Source organism: Ornithorhynchus anatinus, chromosome 16 (genome assembly GCF_004115215.2).
Source record: "Ornithorhynchus anatinus isolate Pmale09 chromosome 16, mOrnAna1.pri.v4, whole genome shotgun sequence".
Lineage (NCBI taxonomy): Eukaryota > Metazoa > Chordata > Mammalia > Monotremata > Ornithorhynchidae > Ornithorhynchus > Ornithorhynchus anatinus.
This window is the reverse complement of record NC_041743.1, coordinates 8,132,961-8,153,985: the sequence shown is the minus strand read 5'-3', so window position 1 is coordinate 8,153,985 and position 21,025 is coordinate 8,132,961. Positions and strand designations below refer to the sequence as shown.

General features: G+C 46.3%; 1 protein-coding gene and 1 non-coding gene across 6 annotated transcripts in view; both read left to right on the top strand.

The window, feature by feature from the left end:
* Positions 1-2,059: 2,059 nt before the first annotated feature.
* LOC100085206 (protein transport protein Sec16B) overlaps positions 2,060-21,025 on the top strand; it is a 45,165-nt gene continuing 26,199 nt past the window's right edge. The window contains exons 1-10 of one of the 5 annotated variants that reach the window (XM_029080600.1): positions 2,060-2,386; positions 7,049-7,269; positions 8,821-8,895; positions 14,372-14,732; positions 15,447-15,556; positions 16,154-16,274; positions 17,015-17,144; positions 17,887-18,034; positions 19,604-19,755; positions 20,337-20,398. In XM_029080600.1, coding sequence (XP_028936433.1) covers positions 14,437-14,732; positions 15,447-15,556; positions 16,154-16,274; positions 17,015-17,144; positions 17,887-18,034; positions 19,604-19,755; positions 20,337-20,398 — 1,019 coding nt within the window. In that variant the 5' untranslated portion in view covers positions 2,060-2,386; positions 7,049-7,269; positions 8,821-8,895; positions 14,372-14,436. Of the gene's footprint in view, positions 2,387-6,443; positions 6,652-7,048; positions 7,270-8,820; positions 9,019-11,222; positions 11,572-12,474; positions 12,524-14,371; positions 14,733-15,446; positions 15,557-16,153; positions 16,275-17,014; positions 17,145-17,886; positions 18,035-19,603; positions 19,756-20,336; positions 20,399-21,025 lie in introns of those variants that run through there. The other 4 variants (XM_029080597.1, XM_029080599.2, XM_007668923.3 and 1 more) reach the window with 4 other exon arrangements.
* Positions 4,440-4,577, top strand: LOC114817605. The gene has a single exon (XR_003765467.1). It is a non-coding gene; the product is annotated as a small nucleolar RNA SNORA7 (small nucleolar RNA).

Genomic DNA, 21,025 nt, shown 5'->3' with positions numbered 1-21,025 from the left:
AAAGGAAGTATACCTTGGACAGGTTTGGCTGGAAGAAGTCATCTGCCTCAAGGCACTGAGTACTTCCTTGCTTTACCTCATTCTTCATAAGTTTGAGTCCAATATCTTTAAACACCATCCCATCACTGGAAGAGAGGGAGAAAGGTCTGCAGATGTTGAATCAGAAACACTGTAAGACTGCAAATCCTTGCATGAGGTTCCATTGTGACCGGGACTCCACCGTGCAGGCTGAGTTTTGGAAGTGGGTTCTCCTAATGCAAATTTCCTTTTAGGTTCTTTGTCTCTCAGCCAAGGCCAAAGGCAATCCCGGTGTATTCTGGTAGAAACACCAGAGCCTTCCCCCGCCCCCACCCCCCAGGGTCTGCAATGTGAGCGTATCCCGCAAATTGCTAGAGCGTAGCTAGGGCACTCCTGTGGCTCCACCTCTTCACCTTGTCCACCAGCCTGGGAGGTCTGGGCTCCCCGATCCTGGGGTACCGGTAGAAGCACTGTGTGTCAGCTGAGGAAGTGGGGGTCATTGATATTTCCAGGGTGAAGCCTATTTGGGAGGTGATCAGGCGCAGATACTCTGCCTGATCTGTTTGTCTTGTGTCTATTGCAGTCCTTAGCAGAACGCTTGGCATATAGGTGCATGACAAATACCAGGAGTAGGCAGGCCTAGTGGAAAGAGAATGGGCCTGGGAGTTAGAGGACCTGGGTTCTAATCCCTGCACCAACAGGTACCTGCTATGTGATTTTGGACAAGTCTCTTAACTTCTCTGTGACTCAGTTCCCTCATCTGCAAATTGGGGATACAATACCTGTTCTCCCTTTCTTACACTGTGAGCTGTTTGTGGGACTTGATTATCTTGTACATACCCCATCGCTTAGCACAGTGAAGTGCTTAGCAAATATCACAATTATTATCAGTATTAGTAATATTCATAATGGATAATAGTAATAGCAGTAATACTCATTTAAATATTCCAACATATTGGAAATGATTTGTGATTGAATGCCATTTCGGCTTTATACTCTGCTTAGAAGTGGCATTCGGAAAATGCCTTTTACGCATGTTCCAATCCATCTTTGGCCTCTCAACTTCTTTCCAGGGCATTTCTTAGGAGGAAGGACAGTTTCGTTCCATTTATTGGGCACAGTGCTTCTCATGCTTCAGTTCTTTAAGTATTTGAACTAGTATTCCTGAAAAGGATACACTGGTCAATATCCTTCCTGCTTTTAGCCATTTTTACTCCTAGATTTTCAGGCTGCAGCTGCTCAATCTGGTGGTGACTGGGTGGTGAACACTAGAGGGGGACATGAATTTTTAATTTAAAAAAAGAGAAGCAAAACTCTTCTCATTGGCCCAATATAGGAAGTAAAAAAAAAATACTTATGGAGCTTAGCAAAACTTCATTTAAACTTGACATGATCAGGTTACTGATTTATTAGCAGGCCCTCACACAAGGAACATGTTTTAGTGTCATGGTCACATTTTTAATAAATGCTAAAATGGTGACTAACTTTTAGGATAATAATAATAATAGTTGTGGTGGTTGCAAACACTCACTCTGTGCCAAGCACTGACTTAAGCACTTAGGTAGATACAAGATGATCGGATCAGATGTGTTACCTGTCCCACAGGGTGCTCACAGTGTAAGTAGGAGAGAGAACAGGTATTGAATCCCCATTTCCCAGTTGAGAAAGCTGAGGAACAGAGCAATTAAGTGACTTGTCCTCCTTATTAGCTCTCAGGAGTCCAAGTGCTAGGGCTGGTCAAACTGCATCTTGTGAGTCACATGTGGCTCTTTTAACTTGCCGGGTAGCTCTCATTATTTATTTTTCTCCCAATTCCAAAGGAATTTTTTTTTGACCTGCAGCACTCGGCCATCTTTGGCTCATGAGGCTTGACCACTTCTACCATAAGCTATACTAAGCGCCTCACCAACATTCACCCAGAAAGGACCATCAGCTGCTCCATAGCTTTAATGATGGCATTTATTAAGCCCTTACTATGTTCCAAGCACTATGCTAGATAAGATAGGGCACAGTCTCTGCCCCACAAGAGGCTCATAATCTAAGAGGGTGGGAGAACAGGTATTTTAACCCCATTATACAGATGAGGAAACTGAGGTGCAGAGACCTGAGCACACTGCCTCTGAAGCTTTGCTGCTGCTGCCAAAGGTTCTCCTGGAACCTTTCAAACCTGTCTACGTGTGTGTCTCTCCACTTCAGGACATCATTCCTCACCTCCAGGGCTGGAAGAGAGCAATCCCTCCCTGCTGCTGATTCTGCTGGTTTCCAGCATCCAGCCCCTCCCCTGAATAGGATGCTTCTGGGGCATCAATGAAGATGAGGTTGCTGTTCTGTGCATCCGTTCCACATAGGACACACTCCAAGAAACCAGGTGCTGGGATAATAATAATAATAGTAGTATTTATTAAGCACTTAGTATATGCCAAGCACTGTACTAAGAGCTGGAGTGAATATAAGCAAATCGAATTGAACACAGTCCCTGTCCCATGAGGGGCTCTCAGTTTCAATCTCCAATTTGCAGATGAGGTAACTGAGGCACAGAAAAGTGAGGTGACTTGCCCAGGATCACACAGTAGATATGTGGCAGAATCAGGATTAGAACCCATGACTTTCTGACTCCCAGGCCCATGCTCTATCCACTACGCAGCTCAACAGCGTCTTGCAGAGACAAAGCTCTCATGGTGAGAGGCAGGTGTGGTGTATTGGATTCCTTCCCACAGACATGGTTCATGATCTGAAAGGTTTGGGAAACCCTGCTCCAAATCACTGATTCTGCTTCTCTTCCAATTCCTTTAGAAACCTAGGGAGCATGTTATCAGTCCTGCTGATTAATTGACCGGAAAGCATCCAGGTTTTTTATGTCCTCTCGGTCCATTAGTTTTCCTATTCTAATCTGTTTTTCCATGCTTCCATCTCACCTGATACGCCTGCTATCCATTCACAGTTGAACTTTTTCCTGATGATAGAGGGGAAAAAAAAATAAAGATCTGCTCTTTTGCAACCCTCTGTTATCAGCTTCCCCACTCTACCTTAGGTGACATTTTCCTCGACCCACCCTGTGTTTTCCTGTTTGTTTGTTTTTAAGAAAACAGGAGAAGTTTAAATGCTCTCATCCCTAAAAGCTGATCTTATCTCTGCACAATTGGGCTGTTCCTCCTCCGTAATGGGAGCCACTGAGAGTTTGACTCTGCATGAGGTGATGAGTCCCAGATATTTCATCCCAGATATCTCCTGGTGATTCTCCGGATCCCCTCTGTCACCCTCATCCCTCCCTCAAAGAAAAACCTCAAACCAAATGGCTCCCATACAGTTGAGAGCAGTAGTCACGGTTACCCATTGCTTTTAAACTAAAGGGGCCTGGCAGTAGGGTAAACAGGTGGATTAATTTCTCCTCTTTCCCTCAATGAAAAATTCCAGCTTCCCAGGTCTATCTTGCCATGAAAGAATGGCTAGGATGGGTTTTTTAAATTCCTGTTCCATCACTTGATTGTTTCAATTATAAGTTAACCTGCAAAAATTGGGGGTTGATGTAAAAATATGTTATTTTTTCTCTCATCTTCACTTTACTTTGCAAGCTCCTGCAAAACAGGGACCTATAAGTCAAGCGCTTCCTTCCCCTCAAACTAACCTACTCACTGTGCCTCCTCCTAGTCTTTCCCTCTAGCAACTTCACAAACCCCCAGTCTGTCCACAAATCCCTCCTTCTTCACATCTGACTGATGGCTTCTCTGCCTCATTTTCACAGTCCTTCTGAAATTTCTTTTCCTCCAGGAGGCCTTCTCTGATCAATGTCTCATCTCCCTACCTTATATCCTTGCTAGTACCCCAACAGCTCCACTTAAGCAATGGGCACTCAATATCTCCTTAGCCCTTTTGGGTATATCTTGATTTACTCTTATCTGCAATTTATTTAAATGTGTGCCTCCCCTACTAGACTGTAAAGTCTTTTCCCAGGGCTGGGTCATGCCTACTAACTCTGTTGTACTCTGCCAAGAACTTAGTACAGGGATATGTGGTACAATGCTCTATGCACAGTAATCAGTCAATTAATGGTATTTATTCAGCGCTTACTGTGTGTGGGGCACCATACTGAGTACTTGGGAGAATACACTACAGTAAAGTAGATGGACACAATCCCTGTCCACAAGAAGCTTACAGTCAAGAGGTAGGTGTTCAGTATACTTTTGATCGATGGACTGACCGGCCCTTACCGCTTACAATTTCCTCATCCAGGCCAGTGTTCCACATTATATATGCTGTTCCTGCTGAACAATTTTTCTTGAGCTCCCTAGAAGTATTTCAAGAGTGCAAATTGTCCATTTATTTCCAAATCCTGGAATTCACTAGGAAGCTACCCCCAAATCATTTTAGAATACACTGCCCATGTTCAATTTTAAAAATTTTACCCTTTAATTGATCTATATCACCTCTCAGGGTCGCACCTGGAGAGTTTCCAGTACTCTACCAGCCTCGACTATGAGAGGGAAAGTCAAGCAGAGGCATATCCATTCCATTCCCAGCTTGGGCAGTGCTTAGCGAGTGGAAGGCAATCTGCTACAAGTCAAAACTCACCTGTGCTGGGCAGCAGCAGCATGGGAGAGAGTCGAGGGTAGAGACTCAAGTTTATTGCAAGGAAGGAGACAGTAGTAAACCACTTCCGTATTTTTACCAAGAAAACTCTATGGATACACTACCAGAACAAGTGCAGATGGAGGTGGGTCGTTCTGGGAGAGATGTGTCCATGGTGTCGTTATGCTTTGGACACAACTTGATAGCATAAGACAACAACAAGATTCATTCATTCATTCATTCAATAGTATTTATTGAGCGCTTACTATGTGCAGAGCACTGTACTAAGCGCTTGGGATGAACAAGTCGGCAACAGATAGAGACAGTCCCTGCCGTTTGACGGGCTTACAGTCTAATCGGGGGAGACGGACAGACAAGAACAATGGCACTAAACAGCGTCAAGGGGAAGAACATCTCGTAAAAACCGATGGCAACTAAATAGAATCAAGGCGATGTACAATTCATTAACAAAATAAATAGGGTAACGAAAATATATACAGTTGAGCGGACGGGTACAGTGCTGTGGGGATGGGGAGGGAGAGGTGGAGGAGCAGAGGGAAAAGGGGAAAATGAGGCTTTAGCTGCGGAGAGGTAAAGGGGGGATGGCAGAGGGAGTAGAGGGGGAAGAGGAGCTCAGTCTGGGAAGGCCTCTTGGAGGAGGTGATTTTTAAGTAAGGTTTTGAAGAGGGAAAGAGAATCAGTTTGGCGGAGGTGAGGAGGGAGGGCGTTCCAGGACCGCGGGAGGACGTGACCCAGGGGTCGACGGCGGGATAGGCGAGACCGAGGGACAGCGAGGAGGTGGGCGGCAGAGGAGCGGAGCGTGCGGGGTGGGCGGTAGAAAGAGAGAAGGGAGGAGAGGTAGGAAGGGGCAAGGTGATGGAGAGCCTTGAAGCCTAGAGTGAGGAGTTTTTGTTTGGAGCGGAGGTTGATAGGCAACCACTGGAGTTGTTTAAGAAGGGGAGTGACATGCCCAGATCGTTTCTGCAGGAAGATGAGCCGGGCAGCGGAGTGAAGAATAGACTGGAGCGGGGCGAGAGAGGAGGAAGGGAGGTCAGAGAGAAGGCTGACACAGTAGTCTAGCCGGGATATAACGAGAGCCCGTAATAGTAAGGTAGCCGTTTGGGTGGAGAGGAAAGGGCGGATCTTGGCGATATTGTAGAGGTGAAACCGGCAGGTCTTGGTAACGGATAGGATGTGTGGGGTGAACGAGAGGGACGAGTCAAGGATGACACCGAGATCTATATAAGGGCTCAGGGGATATGACAGGCCAGTTTTGTTAAAATTCTCCAGGTATTAAATACTTTTGTCCTGAAAAATCCTTCCAGATTTTCAATACTGCCTGACCCTGCTTTCTATTTTTTAAGTTTGATCCCTTTCAGTGGTAGGCAGGAGGAAGGACAAGAGAAGTAGTGTGGCCTAGTGGACAGAACATGGCCCTGGGAGACAGAAGGACCTGGATTCTAATCCAAGCTCCTCCATGTGTCTGCTGTGTGACCTTGGGCAAGTTACTTAATTTCTCAGGGCCTCAGTTACCTCATCTGTAAAATGGATTAAGACTGTGAGCCCCAGATGGAATATGGACTGTGTGCAACCTGACTACTCTGTGTCTAGCTTAGCGCCTAGAGCAGTGCCTGGCACATAGTAAGCGCTCAACAAATACCGTAAGAAAAAGAAAAAAGGACTAAGCACAGAATATTTAACATTTCCTGGAGCTCAGAGATAGCCAGAGCAGAAAGCTTAGTACAGTGCTCTGTCCAGAATAAGTGCTTAGTAAATACTACTGATAAATTGATTCAAAGCTGAGTTTCAGAAGCAGTCAACACTTTTTCAGATTTGACCTTCTCAATATGGGCGGGGGTGGGGGGAAAGAGGACACACTTGGGATGCGCATCCTAAAGAGTCCTGCTGGGAAACTGGAGCTGGAGGAGAAGGGTTCCTGCCAGTTGACGTGGCAGTGGAGCATCTCTGCCAGCAAGTCAGAGCCAGAGGCTGTCGACAATGGGACAGAGCCACAGGAGCAGCAGTAACAGCAGCAGCAGCAGTCCCTTTGATTTAAGTGCAGAAGATGTAAGTACTTTGTTTTCTTGATTGACAACAAAGGACAATAAATTTTGAAAAAATAGAGAATACAGCCAAGGGAAAAATCCTCCAGCAGACTTATTTAAAATGCTTGGCTTTCCCTCCAGTAAAGTAGAGCAGTGATGGAGGAGCCAGTAATGATTTCCATCAGAACTCTGTAAAAACTCTGAGCTCCACGAGCGTTTGCTTTAAAAAAGAGCTTTGACTGTGGATAATGCCAGATTTTGAATCCCCTCTGATGATTGGCCAGAGGGCCATTCCGTGATTGACTGAATGCATTGGTAATGTGGGGAAGGATTATGGATTTAACTTCTGCTAAATTTCCTAAGAGGCATATGTGTGTGGAAAGTCGAGAGAGGACTGAATCCATTACTGTCCTATTTAGGGAAAGAAGCGAACCACCTCAGAAAATATTTCTGGGAGGATTTTAGCTAGTGAAGAGACTACTTTAGAAGCAAATGGAAACTTGAACTTCCACATGTAGCCCTGGGTGAAATTCCTGGCAAGATGTGACCCCTGAGACTTTGATACAGCTGCCGAGCGGTGCTGCTGCTGTTGTGGAAGTCTCTGGAGATTGCACAGTGACAGTTTCTGCTGATTTTCCAGGTAAGGAAGCTCTATGCTGGAGTGCTGGAGGTTTTCCATTTCTCTGTGCTGATCTTTTCACTAATCACCCGTTCTGTGCAAAAACCTAATCAGTGAAGAATAGAACTTCAGCTCAGAATCTGTTTGGACACAATTTACCCACTAAACCTGGATTTGGCAAAGTAGATTTGCATTGTCACATGTCCCTCCACCTCCTCAGATCAGATGGGCAAGGGAACTTTTTTCCAGCATCTCTCACTGGGGTGCTGTAGTGCAGGGGTGGGAGAGACTCATGCCTTGAAGAGCCACAAACCAAAAATGGATGTGGCCAAGAGCTGCTGTGTGTGTGTATGTGTGTGTGTGTGCGTGCATGTTTGTGCATGTGTGACATAAGTGCCCACTTTTTATTGCGACCACGGGAGCCAGAAGGGAGCTGGTGGATATAAAGTGGGAGAGGAGCAAGGATAAGTAGCAGGAAGAGAGCAGGTTGAATGCCCTTAAGCCAATGGTTAGAAGTTTCTGTGTGATGCAGAGGGGAATGGGCAACCACTGGGGATTTTTGAGGAGTGGAGAGTCAAGTTCAGAATGATGGGCAACTTTGTCCTAGTATAAAGGCTTTCATCAGCTGGGATGGGGTGAGGTTACCCTGGGGACTGGATGGGCTCAAAGAGATGCCAAGGGATGGAGGGATTTGTCCAGCTCCCTAGGAGACCATGTGGCACTCTGTGCACTTTTAGTGACCCTGGAACCCTGCACCCGGAACTTCCTGAATTGGTCTGCTTTTGAGTCCTAGGAGACCTGAAAGGTGCCCCAGGATTCAGGGGTCCCTTTAGTTTGGCTGTTTGGAACAGGGAATTGAAGCTGCTAGAAGACACATCCCCCGGCATGACCATGTCCTAAACCTTGAATTTGGCACCTACTGAAAAACCCCAGGTCAAAATACCGCCTCATCACTTCATGTCGCAGAACCAGACAAACGCAAAGGTTGATTTTAGTTGGATAGGATATTTTTCTAAGTTCAAGAAGGACTGTTACTTGACAGGATACACCCTTGAATATGACCTTAAGGGTGACAACCTTATTTTGCTTAATTGAAAATAGATCTGACAGTTAATACAAGTGAATTGCAACAATTATTCCTTTTTAAGCAGTCATGATACTAATACTTTTTCTTAATATACTATTTTTTAATATTTTCTAAAGAAGTTCTGTCATTCCTATTTCACTGGTGGGGAAATTGATGCAGAGGGAGCTGTGGTGACTGATTCGGTAGTCTCAGAGCCAGGACTAGGATCCAGGTCTCCTGATCCCTGTCCTGAAGGAGTTTACAGTGAACCCAAAAAGCACTTATATTGCCGTCACTAGATGTCTCCCAGAGGTGCCTCCTACAGCTGCCTCTGGATGCAGAAAGAAAAGATGTGTGATGCCAAAAGAGGAGATGTTACAGAAGTCAGGGCTACAGTCTTCGCTCTGAGTAGGAAGCTACACGAATAAGATCCATCGGGCACTATATCTTCTGATAAACTAGCAGCACTGCTAGCTGTCTGGCTGGAGCATCTTCTTTTTCCACAGGCGCTGCACACCGGGAGGAGAGGAGGTGATTTGGCCTGTGAAGAGCTGCTATTTGGGTTGTCTGCGATGGGGGAAGTAAGTCCTGTTGCCCTAGACTTGGGCTCTGGCAAGAAAAAGAGCCAGGATGATTATCCCCACCACAATTCCCAGACCTGGAGGAGGGCACGGATGGGAGCTCAGTGAGCAGCAGTGGACCAGGTACCCAAAGGATGAGTAGGTGGTGGCTAAGGGCCTGGGCTGGTCCAGCTGGAATTTGCTGGAGGGGTGCCACTTGGACCAACCTGACCTTCCTGTTGGCATCACCTTCGGCTCCCACCCCACAAGTTAGTGGGGTGTGTGTGTTTGTGTGTTTAACTGTGCAACCTGTCACTCCTCTATTATTACTCCTTTACAATGTGGGCAGGAGACATGTCAACCTACTCTGCTGTACTCTCCCAAGAGCGTAGCACAGTGCTCTTCACCCAGTAAGTGCTCAGTCAGTACTGCTGATTGAGGAACCCAGTGACTAACTAACTGGCATGAGAGGGCATCTTTTCCCTGAGCTAAGAGGAAAAGAAAACCCAGCTGTCCTGAATCCTTGTCCAGAGAAAGAGCCAGTTCACTGAGATTGTTTAATTAAAAATATCCCACTCAATCTATACTGTAGCTGAATGATACCTTGCACTTGGCATCTCTTGCAATCGGCTACTATACTTATTTGTTGCCCACATCCAAGAGTGGCTCGCCGTAATGGGCAAAGCGAGCCATGCTCAGTATAGCAGAGCCACAAGTGACCAGTTGACATCCAGATGTTACATGGACCTCCCTTGGCAGTAACATTTGAAGTGACCAAGCAGCTTGGCCTAATGGATAGAGCACAGAGCTGGGAGTCAGAGGGACCTGGGTAATATTCCTGGCTCTGCCACTTGTCTGCTGTGTGACCTTGGGCAAGACCTTAGGGAAGCAGCGTGGTTCAGTGGAAAGAGCACGGGCTTGGGAGTCAGAGGTCATGGGTTCTAATCCCGGCTCCACCACTTGTCAGCTGTGTGACTTTGGGCAAGTCACTTAACTTCTCTGTGCCTCAGTTACTTCATCTGTAAAATGGGGATTAAGACTGTGAGGCCCACTTGGGACGACCTGATAACCTTGTGTCCTCCCCAGCACTTATAACAGTGCTTTGCACATAGTAAGCGCTTAACAAATGCCATTATTATTATTATTATTATTATTAAGTCACTTAACTTCTCTGTGTCTCAGCAGTTACCTCATCTGTAAAACTGAGATTAAGACCATGAGCTCCATGTGAGACATGGACTGTGTACAACCAGATTATTTTGTATCTACCCTGGCATTTAGTTCAGTGCCTGGCAAATAGTAAGCTCTTAACAAATACCATGAAAAAACAAAAGCAACTGGTGATCAGTGCAAGGGAGACTGACCAGTTTAGCCAGGACAGACCCAATTAGGGGACGACTGTATAAATCTCACCTATACCTGAGATTTTTGGCAAAACCGGGGCATATGGTCAGTCCATTTTTAGTCAGGGACCTGAGTGGAGGTGGAGGGTTCTGGGACTGGGATCACCAAGGAAATGCCTGCATAAAGGGAAGAGACTTAAGGCAAGGAGGCCTTGTTACCCCTTCTTTATACTCTGGTCGGGGGTACAAGCAATCCTGGAATCAGGCAGCGAGGTTGCAGGAGCCCTGTCTACTAGCCCTTCCTCTGAGCTTAAAATCACCTAATAATAATAATAATAATTGTGGTATTTGTTAAGCCCTTACTATGTGCCAAGCACTGTTCTATGCACTGGGATAGATACAAGGTAATCAGGTTGGACACAATCCCTGTCCCACATGGAACTAAGTTTGAATGCCCATTTTACAGATGAAGTAACTGAGGCCTGAATATGTGAAGTGACTTGCCCAAAGCCGCACAGGAGACAAGTGGCTGAGCTAGGATTAGAACTCAGGCCCTCTGAGACCCAGGCCTGTGCTTTTTCCACTAGGCCATGCTACTTCCCTACACTACCTACAGTACTCAAGCAATGGTACCAGGATAGAGGCCCGTATGTTTAGGTTGACCTTTCTCATGTATTTTTTGTTGTTGTTTTTGAGTAGAGTGAATTTACTAGTGACAACCCAGCCGCACTTCTACTTTTCTCATTTTCCTGAGAAGTTTCTCAAATCAGGGAGCTCTGTAAATTATCACAATAAACGTTTCAATGCTCTGGACTCGTTTTTACCTGCAGCCTGAAATGCAGACTAGCAGAGCATGACCTATCAAAATGAAAAGTGAAAGCAAAAAAGGGCCCCCAAAACAATCTAAGCCCCTCCCATCCCTCAGTGTTCCCCCCTCCCCTGAACCAATTGGTCACCCATTCAGCTGAAATGAAGGACAGGGGGTGGGTGATGAGGAGGTTTAATCTGTCAACTTCCGCTGCTACACCTTTTCTCCGGTTTTTGTGAGCATTTGAGTTCCTTGTTGACTGAACTTCGGTCCCTGGAGCCCCTCTGGATCTCTGGAGAGGTTCCTATGAGGCAGTAGGGGACAGGCCTGTCCCAGTCTGCACTTTGTCCTGATTACTCAGTTTCACAGAGTAGCAAAGGTAGCTGGTGGCGTTGATTCAAAGGCGAATCAGTGAGGCCCCCGGGGCCAGGCAGGTATCAGTTGATGTGGCAACTGGACTTTGACAACTTCTTCAGGAAAGGGAGTAATCTGCTCAACCAGCTCAGGGAGCTACTGAAATGAGGAGGTGGGGATTGCTTCCAACAGGTGTGTGGGCGTTTAGAGAACTTGTTGTTTCTGTGAGTTTTTTGGTGGGGAAGGGGTGGGCGGAAGGGGAGACGGGCCCTTGTCAAGCTACAGGATCTAGCTGGGAATGCTTAGTGAATTGGTATTTTGCCGTGTGTGTGTGGGCACCGCTGTGGCTTGCTGTTCTGGATTTCACCCTCGATTTTGTGTGACTCTCACTGCCTTTGCTTCAGCGTCTCACTAAGTGGCTCTTTGGGGATCTGATTAGGAGATCTGTATTTTGGCAGCGGGAAAGGCCTGGCGTGATTATATCCATGAAGCGAGCCGGAGTCTGGTTTTAGGCGATCTATGCGATGGAACCTTCTTTCCATCGGGAGTATTGGGAGTTTAATTACCGGATGCATCGAATTGAGCCCCTTTGGGGTGTCTGGTAGGACTCTGAATCCTTTCTTTATTGTCTCAGTGGGTTTGCTAAAGAGGAGAGTCGCCACCCATGGTTGGGCCAGGGAGGAGAGCACAGTTGTGGATTGGAGAATAAGATCATGTTTGAAGTCCATTTTGGAATCAGAGGCAAAGTCCTAACCTGAAGTGAAGACAGCGAGACCTAGTGGAAGAAGCCCCGACTTGGAAATTGGAGTGCCTGGGTTCTAATCCCAGCTTTGCCACTTTCCTGTTGTGTGACTTAGAGCACTTACTTAACTTGTCTTTGCCCAAGTTTTCTAATCAATTAAATGGGAATTAAATACCTGTTCTCCCTCATATTTAGACTGGGAGTCCCACGCGGGACATGGACTGTACCTGACTTGATTATATCTACCCTGTGCTTAGAACAGTGCTTGATACATGATAAGTGCTTAACAAAATGCCACTGTTGTTTTGTTGCTGTTGTTATTATTACTGTTACTATCATTTGAAACGAACTTCTTTAACAGGGCTCTACTGTACACCCAGAAGGGCAGCGCTGCAGCCTTCGGTGAGCGGCTTTGGATTTGTAGTTCTGCTGCAGGGGACTTTGTTCTGTTTAAGCACACATTCACTTTGCCTTTTGTTCTGGCAGAAATTTGGGTGTTACCCCATGAGTTTCAGGAGTGGGTGAAAGGATTGGTCAGAATTTTGGCTAGCCCAAACCATTTCCTAAAGAGAGAGATCTGGAATGGGAAAGGGTATGCTATAGAACAAACAGAAATAGAGGGTGGGAATTGACACATGACTTTACTTTAGAGGCAAAGACGTAAATTATAGAGGCGTGATCCTTTTAGGATAGAGGAATTCTGTAGATAATGCAGCATCTCAGGAGGGTTTGGAGATAGGAGTGAATGGTGCATGGTGTAGAGTTGGAGTGGATATCATGGCCCAGAGACCTGAAAGAGAAGATGGCAGTGTCCCCCTATCACCTTAGTAGCAGTAATGATAGTATTTACTGAGCACTCTGTGTGTGGTGCATCATACTAAGTGCTCCAGAGGACTAAACAGAGAAAGGATACGTGCCCAGCCCAAAAGTCACTTAATTAGGAAGGCAGACATAAACGTATTTACGAATTGGATAGTCAAAGTAAGTGATTGAATGTACATTTGAATAACATATATGTAATAAATAAATGTGTAATATGTATATACATATATAATATGTATATATATGTATGTTTAAATGGTCAGGATGGATATAAGTTCTGGGGATGGCCGATGGGGTGCTGGGAACTAAGCAGTGAAGGCTTGTCAAGAGGCGGGATTTTAGAAGGGCTTTGAAGGTTGCCATCAATCAATTTTCTTTATATTGCATGCTTACTGTGCACAGAGCACTGTGTTCACAACTTGAGAGAGTACAATACAATAAAGTTGGTACATTCCCTGCCCACAAGGAGCTTACAGTATAGGGGAGTGCTATGGTTGGTTGTATTTGGGGTGGGAGAAAATTCCAAGCCAGAAGAACATTATGGATGAGAGAATGAAGGGGTCTAGGGCCACAAATGAGGCAAATTTAGAAGGTTAATTTGAGAGGGGTGAAGACAGCAGTCTGGGAAGAAAAGGGTGAAGAGAGCGTATCTGTAAAATTGGTTGAGAGCCTTGAAGCCCAGTGTAAGGAGGTTTTGTTTGTTGCAGAGGGACCCAAGAAGCCAGTGGAAGGTTTGGAGAGTGGAGAGATGGTGGTGCGAGATTTGTACAGCAGTTTGCAGCGAGGAGACTGAAGCAATAGTCTAGTCACGATATAACTAAGCTTGGTCTCGGGTGCGATAGCTGTTTGGGTGGAGAGGAAAGGGTCAATCTGGGAAATATCATGTAGGAAGAACTGTCAGGCTTTGGCTGTAAATTTGACAGAGAATTGAAAGACAAGAGTCTAGATTAACACCAAGGTTATGGATATCTGGAAGAGGGATGGTGGTGCTATAGACAGAGATGGGAGAGTTCAGGAGGAGTGGGTTTAGGGGAAAAGATGAGTAGTTCTGCTTTAGATATACTGAATTTGAGATGCTGCTGGGACCACAGAATTTACAGTCACTGTGCAAGACAGAGAGGAATGTGAGATTACTGGGTCATAGACTAATATGGAGGCAGGGTGTGTGTGTGCACGTGTGTGTGCACAATGGGCACCATTTGTTGACCATCAGAGAACACTTCTTGTATTGCTGTGTCGGGAGCAGTAAACCGAGGGAACCCTGCAGGTCTCACACTTGGTCTCTGGCTTCCATGAGTAGTTGCCATGCGGGTAGTGGTGGCCACGGCAGGTAATGGAATCAAGACAAAAGAAGATCCACAGGTCCTTGGTATCTGACCTTTTCCTGCCTGGTTAAAATAATTCTATGTCATTCCCTTCTGTCTGCAGGAAAATAAAGTCGCCACCCCACTGACGGAATCAAAGCTAAAGAGAAGCTCTGCAGAGGGCCTGGGATGGAGCCTTGGGCCCCCCTGCAGCAGTCCCACCCTTGGGGGAGATCTGCAGGCCTGTCCAAGAGCCCAGACCAGGAGCCCCAAAAGGATGGCTACCCCAAGCCCACGTCCCACCCTGGGCAAAATGGAGAGGGGCATTTCGAGCATCTAGACCAGAAAGGAGACCCCTTGCCCTGGCCAGACCCACAGGGAGACTGTCAGCAGCCCGCTCACCCAGACGGACCAGCCGAACCCAGCAGGCCAGAGACCTGGGCCCGGAACTATGAGGGAGAGCTTCCGTATCTGTCATTTCCGAGGTGAGGCTTTGGGGTTTGAGAGTCCATCAAATTCAAGGAGCAACTACTGTGTGCAGAGCACTGCACTTAAAGTGCCCAATAAATACGATTGAATGAATGAATGAGTGAATGAGTCAACTAGAGAAGTAGAAGATACCTACCCTGCCCTCAGAGAGCTCGCAGCCTAATTCCCTTACCTGTCCTGCATCTCTGTGAAGTCTCTCTCAATGGACTGCCCAAACTGCCTGGCTTGTTTTGGTAATCTCCTTTGCAGTCCCTTCCCACAACTGGGAATAACTAAAAACTAGTATCTGTAAAACTTGATAAATCCTTTTTTCCTGTGCTATCCCCCTTTGCCATGTCTCCCTCTTTCTGTTTTCCTTCCTGGCTGTGGTGTTCTTGAGGAAGGAGCTTGGGAATACACCATTGGCTGGAGAAGGGAGTGGAGAGAGAGTAGAGAAAGAGTGGATTTGGGACTGTTTTTTAAAAAAAATTTATTGCTCCAGTGGCCGATATCCCATCTTGGGGTGAGTCTGTGTCACCCAACGTCAGGCCTTCTCCTCCACACGATCTGGGATCCTGACCCAGTTCTGATCCAATTCTAATTCCAAACCCCCAAAAGCCTCCATGGCCAGCTCATTTGGAGCATCCTGATACAAACATAATTCCTCTTGGGCTATTTTCCCCATCCTCCTCGTTGACTCCTTACTCTGGTTTTCTCCGGTGACGTTTCAGGCTAGGCTACCAGGACCCTTACCAGAACTACCCCTCTCCAAGGACCAGGGAAGAATATTCTTATGGAGGTTTTTATCGTGGACACCCAGACCTCTGTCAGGAAGAAAGAGGTATGGTCCAGGCAAGCAGAAGCCATTACCTTTGGAATTTGTATTTGATCATTGATCATAAGGACCATTACGTTACGTGGCGTGGCATGAATTCTTGCAGCATGGTAGCTACTCTGCTTGACAGGACTAATGCTTGTGGTCTGCATTTCCTTTCTGGTCAAACAAAATCTATGCAGAGGATTCATTTTGAGGGGCTAAGCACCTGCCTTCCTCCATTGGCACAGAAATTTTGGTTACTGTCCAGTCCTAGCATTTCTGGCTATGTGCACATGCAGGGATGATGGCACTTGGCAGCTGGGTGAGACAGTAAGCGCAGGGCATTCTGTTGTGAGTGTCTGGTGGCAGCTGGCGACTCTAGAGTTGGCATATCCAGCTGAACTTCAGAACTCTCTGAGTTGGGTGGAGTGATGAGATAGGGCATCTGGAGCTAGTATTTCTGGATATCAGTCATCAGAATAATTACATTTTACCACTTCTCAAGTACCTTGGTATGCATGACGCTCAAAGGGCTTTTCCAAGTCTGCTACCTTTATCCTTTGAGAAAAGACACTTAAGCATCTGTTGTCATTTTGGTTGGTTTTTTTTCTGACTGTGCAGTGCCAAAGCCAGGGAGCCCCTACATCAGGCACGAAGATTATTGGTATCAAAACTACATCGGGAACTATCGCCATGATCATCTGGACAGCTCATTCGATGCTAATAGTGACTCCCAGCCCTGGTAAGGATGGCAATGTAGGAGGTTTGGGCAAATTCCAAAGAGAACATGCCTCCCCACCTTCTCCTGGAGATTGGCCCTGCCAGGGCCTCAGTGAGCTTACTCTGTTTGACCACAGTGTTCCAGAGTGCCATCCCAGGCCTAGGCATCCTTTCCCAGGAGACCCCTAAGAGACTCCAAGAGACTGGGCATTTCAAAAGAGACTTGGCCATTTGAGTCTCTTCCTCTTTGGAACCAAAGAGTCCAATTGGGTCCCAAGAAGGGAGGCCTGTTCCAAAGCCTTCATAAATGGTCCAGTCGGACTTGGACTTGATCTAGATGCTCGGGGATCTTCCTGGCTCCAACCCAGGCTGGAAGGTCATCCTATGACTTTACCAGTCTTGTTGGGATACTAACACTTCGCTTGTTCTCCTTGGACACTTTGGCTTTGCTGAGGAACATCCTCATTTAATGCACTGAATCAAGATAATGGATGCTGGAGGCCATTCCAACTAGACATGCTGGGTCAGAGACCAGTTCTCTGTGGAATCTGCTTTCATTTCCAGGTGATAGCACTGGAAAGCTCTCAAATGTGTTTCTGAGATGTTAATAGGTTGAGGCAGCTAACTGGGGGAAAGGTTCTTTTCTCCTTCCTCACGTCCTGCCCTCCATTCCCAGTGAACCTATTCCTCCCTCATATATTTCCTGGCCCCACCCACTCCTGGAAGACTCCTTTCAGATCAGGCTCTGTTCCCTCGTTGCAGGGCTAAAAATTATGATGCTTACAAGGTGAGCCCCACCCCTGGCTCCAAGCAGGAGAAGCCCGGAGGAGAGCACCAAGATGTTGCTTCAAATGTGCTGGAAGAGGAAGAGGCCAGCAGGGAGTACAAAGAGGTAACCCGATCACCCATGGGGTTAGGAGACACTTTCTTGGATCAGATGAGCCCTCTCTGCTGGCTATAAGTTGGCATAGTGAAAGTCTTCAGACTTGGAGTCAGGAGACCAAGATCTTAGTCCTGGCTTTTCTATTTGCCTGTTGTGTGACTGTAGGCAAGTCACTTAACTTCTCTGGGCTTCAGTTTCCTAATTTGTAAAATGAGGATAATGTGCTGCTCTCCCTTTCTCTTAGATTGTGTGAAGCCTGGATGGGATAGGGACTGTGTCTGATCTGATCATACTTAGTGCTGTGCTTTCTACAAAGTGGACTCATGATAAACCACATCTCCTCTTAATAAACATTACCTTTTTCAGCCTCGCCACCTTTTCTTTTAGCCTCATCTTTACTGACTGTCTTCTCTCTGCTCTACCCCTCTTCTTTTCTTTCTCCCCAAACCTCATTCTTTTTTTTTAATGGTATTTGTTAAGCACCTACTATTTGTCAAACACTGTTCTAAGCACTTGGGTAGGTAGAATTTAATTAGGTTGGACACAATCCCTGTCCTGCATGGGACTCACAAAGTAGGAGGGTCACACAGCAAGCTGTTGGCAGACCTGGAATTAGATCCCAGGTTTTCTCACTCCCAAGCTCATGCTCTTTCCACAAGGCCACACTGCTTACTTCTGACAGTGCTTTCTGTTGAACTCTCCGAATCCTCTGAATTCATGCAGCTCTTTTTTGGCTTCACTTTTCTCACAGTTATCAAGAGCTGATGAACCCAGTATGCTCCAGCACTATAAGGACTCTGGCCTGAGTTCCAGCAGCTATGAACTCAGTCAGTACATGCCAGACCCCTCAGATCACAGTTACCCCATGCATTCGGAGTCTTGGAATCTGGAACCAGCAGGTGGGCACCGAGATGCTACGAGGAGTCTGCTTAATTTTGGGATTGGGTGGACTAGAAGATTGGTTCCTTGAAAGTTTTCTCAGGTTGCCTTTCCCATCTCCTGTCTCTCTGATGGGAGGCCACAACACCCAGGATAAAACCGTCATATGATGATGCTGATGATGAAGTGAAGGAAAAGGGAGTCCCCAACTGGAGAGAGAGCAAACGCAAGAGGTTGACAGTGAGAAAAGTGGGAGTGAAGTACAATGAGGAGTGAAGCGGGTGGGTTGGGTTGTAGTAGATCGGTGAGCCAGATCTGGGGGAAAGAGCTGGTTTGAGTGCCTTTAAGCTGTCGGTGAGGAGTTTCTGCTTGATATGGAGGTGAATGGGCAACCACTGAGGTTACTGAGGAGTAGGGAGGCTTGTGCAGAATGATATAGTAGAAGCATGCTTTCCCATCTTCCTTGTCCCTATACAGGGATATGAACTGTCCTTTTACAGGAACATGTTCTCTGTCTCTATATGGGAACAAGGACCCTGTGCCTGTAGACACCCTCACCCTCACCTCTATAGCGAAGAGGCCATCCCCAGCCATCAGAGGGAGTTATTGATCTGTAAGTCTCTGGTCCACTCTTCCATGGTGGTCAAGAAAACCTTGAGGCTCTCACAGGCACTTTGAAGTAGATGGGAGTTTATGGAGAAGGGAAAGTCAAATTTAGGGAAGAATAAGACAGGACATTCTGGAGAATATGTGTCCATAGAGTCACTTTAAATAAGAAATGAATTGATGGCATTTGATGAAGAAGATGGGAAAAAGTAGACAGAGAATATAAACTCCTTTAGCCTGCCTGTTCAAGAATTCTCCTCAGTGAGATAGAATCCAAAGAGACAGGAAATCTCATCTCCTCCAGGAGGCCTTCCCCAATTCATCTCTTTTATCTCCATAGTGCTACTTCAGCCATCCTGGGAGCTATGCATAATTAATTTATATGCTCTATTACTTCTTCCTATCTGTAATTTATTCAAGTGCCTGTTTCATTAACAAGTTCCTTGAGGGCCGGGTTCTTGATTTCTAATTCTGTCGTAGCCTCCCAAGTACTTAGTGCAGTGCTCTGCACACAGGACACATTCAAAAAATGTTATTGATCAATCTTTGTGATACAAAGAAGTGTCTCAGGACTTTTCTCCCACACGCTTAATGCCTGACCCTGCAATAAGTTTTAGATGATCAGTTCTAAATGTCAGCCCAACAGCCTATGGGGGAACATTAATCAGTTTGTCTGGGACTCTGAAGAATCTGGGAAGAAGCCACGGTTCTCCTTTCCTTCAACTCTGATGGACTCAGAGTAAAACAATTCTAGGGTGTGGTCTAGGTTTACTTCTGCTATGAGTGGCTCAGAGCCATACCCGTCCATGACACTTAGGAACATCTAAGCCGTTCAAGACATCGCATTGTCTACACTTTTTCACTGAGCTATCTAGTGATGGGGATTCCACAAGCTCCCTTAGCTTCCCCCTCAGCACTTAATACATTTTTACAGCTAAAATAGTGATAAGGTCACCAATGACATTCTCTGTCTCTGTGATTAGATGACACCACGTCAGACAACCCTACGGCATCCATGAAATATTCCGTTCCTCATGTACCCGTGTGCTTTGGCCCAGGGGGCCAGCTGGTGCGGGTGTGCCCTAACTCTCCAACTGACGGGCAGACCGCTCTTGTTGAAGTGCATAGTCTGGAGGTAAGATGATTCATCCCCTTGGACCGTGTAGCATTTGGACGTAGCCTCCAGAAGAGCTGAGCTGGCCGTCAAATGTGTCAGAGTAAGGCACTCGTCGTCAGAGGGTTGGGAAGCTGCCTCAATTTATCACAGATGGGAGCCTTGCTTGCTCCCAGATCAGGAGATGGCAGCATTGGAGCTCAGTTCTCCATGATTTCATGACAAACGTGCTGCTCAGTGCTGGGCTCTGAGGCCTCAGCCCCTTGGTTGGCTTTCCTTGTTGAGTCAAAGAAGACTAAATCTTAAATTCAGATACTTTGCTTGCTGACAGAGTATGAAAGCTCATTGTGGGCAGGGCATATGTCTACCAACTCAGTTGTATTCTCCCAAGCATTTAGTGCAGTGTCTGGCACAGAGTAAGCCCTAAAAAGGCCATAAAAAAATTCATACAAAAACACTAGTACCTGAAATGATTTTCCCAGAACAGCTTCTCAGACCTGTTTAACCAGAGAGTTTTTCCCCACACTGGTTGGCTGGTCCTGTAGGAGCAGTAGTTAGGGGTTGGGGAAGTCTTCTAGACTAAACCAGATTTAATTTTTCAGGTTATTCTCAGTGACACCAAGGAACAGGAGGATATGAGGGCCTTCTCGGGGCCTCTGATCAGGTGAGTTACTATTAAGTGCTATTGAGTAAGTAGATCCCTAGATTTAAGACCAGCATTCCTCATAGGCTGCTTTCACTGTGAAGAAAGTCATGAGAGGCATCAAAAACTGATCAAGGAACCTACTCTGTATTGAGGACTTAGCCATGGGAAGTATGGCAGGACTTAGATACATTGATTCATTACTCAGTTAAGAGACAGTGTGAGCATCAAAGTCTGCAAGTGAAAAATACTGATGTCACCCATGTCAAGTCCAGCCAAGGTCTAATCCAAGAGATTAGATAGAAAGAAGCTGGGGAACTAGAGGTGAGTTGCTGATTGATAGATGTCAGCTGATACCTGTTAAAGATGAGTGTAGCATTTTTGGAAGACCTCCTGTGATAAGCAGCATGGCCTACTGGCAGGAGGATGGGCCTGGGAGTCAGAGAATCGGGGTTCTAACTCTGGCTCTGCACTTACCTGCTGTGTGACCTCGGTCAAGTCACTTAACTTCTCTATGCTTCAGTTTCCTCACCTGAAATTTGTGGATTCAATGCTTCCTCTCCCTCCTACTTAGACTGTGAGCCCCAAGTGGACCTGATTTTCTTATATGTAGCCCAGTGCTTAGTACCTGGCACCTAGTAAAAGTGC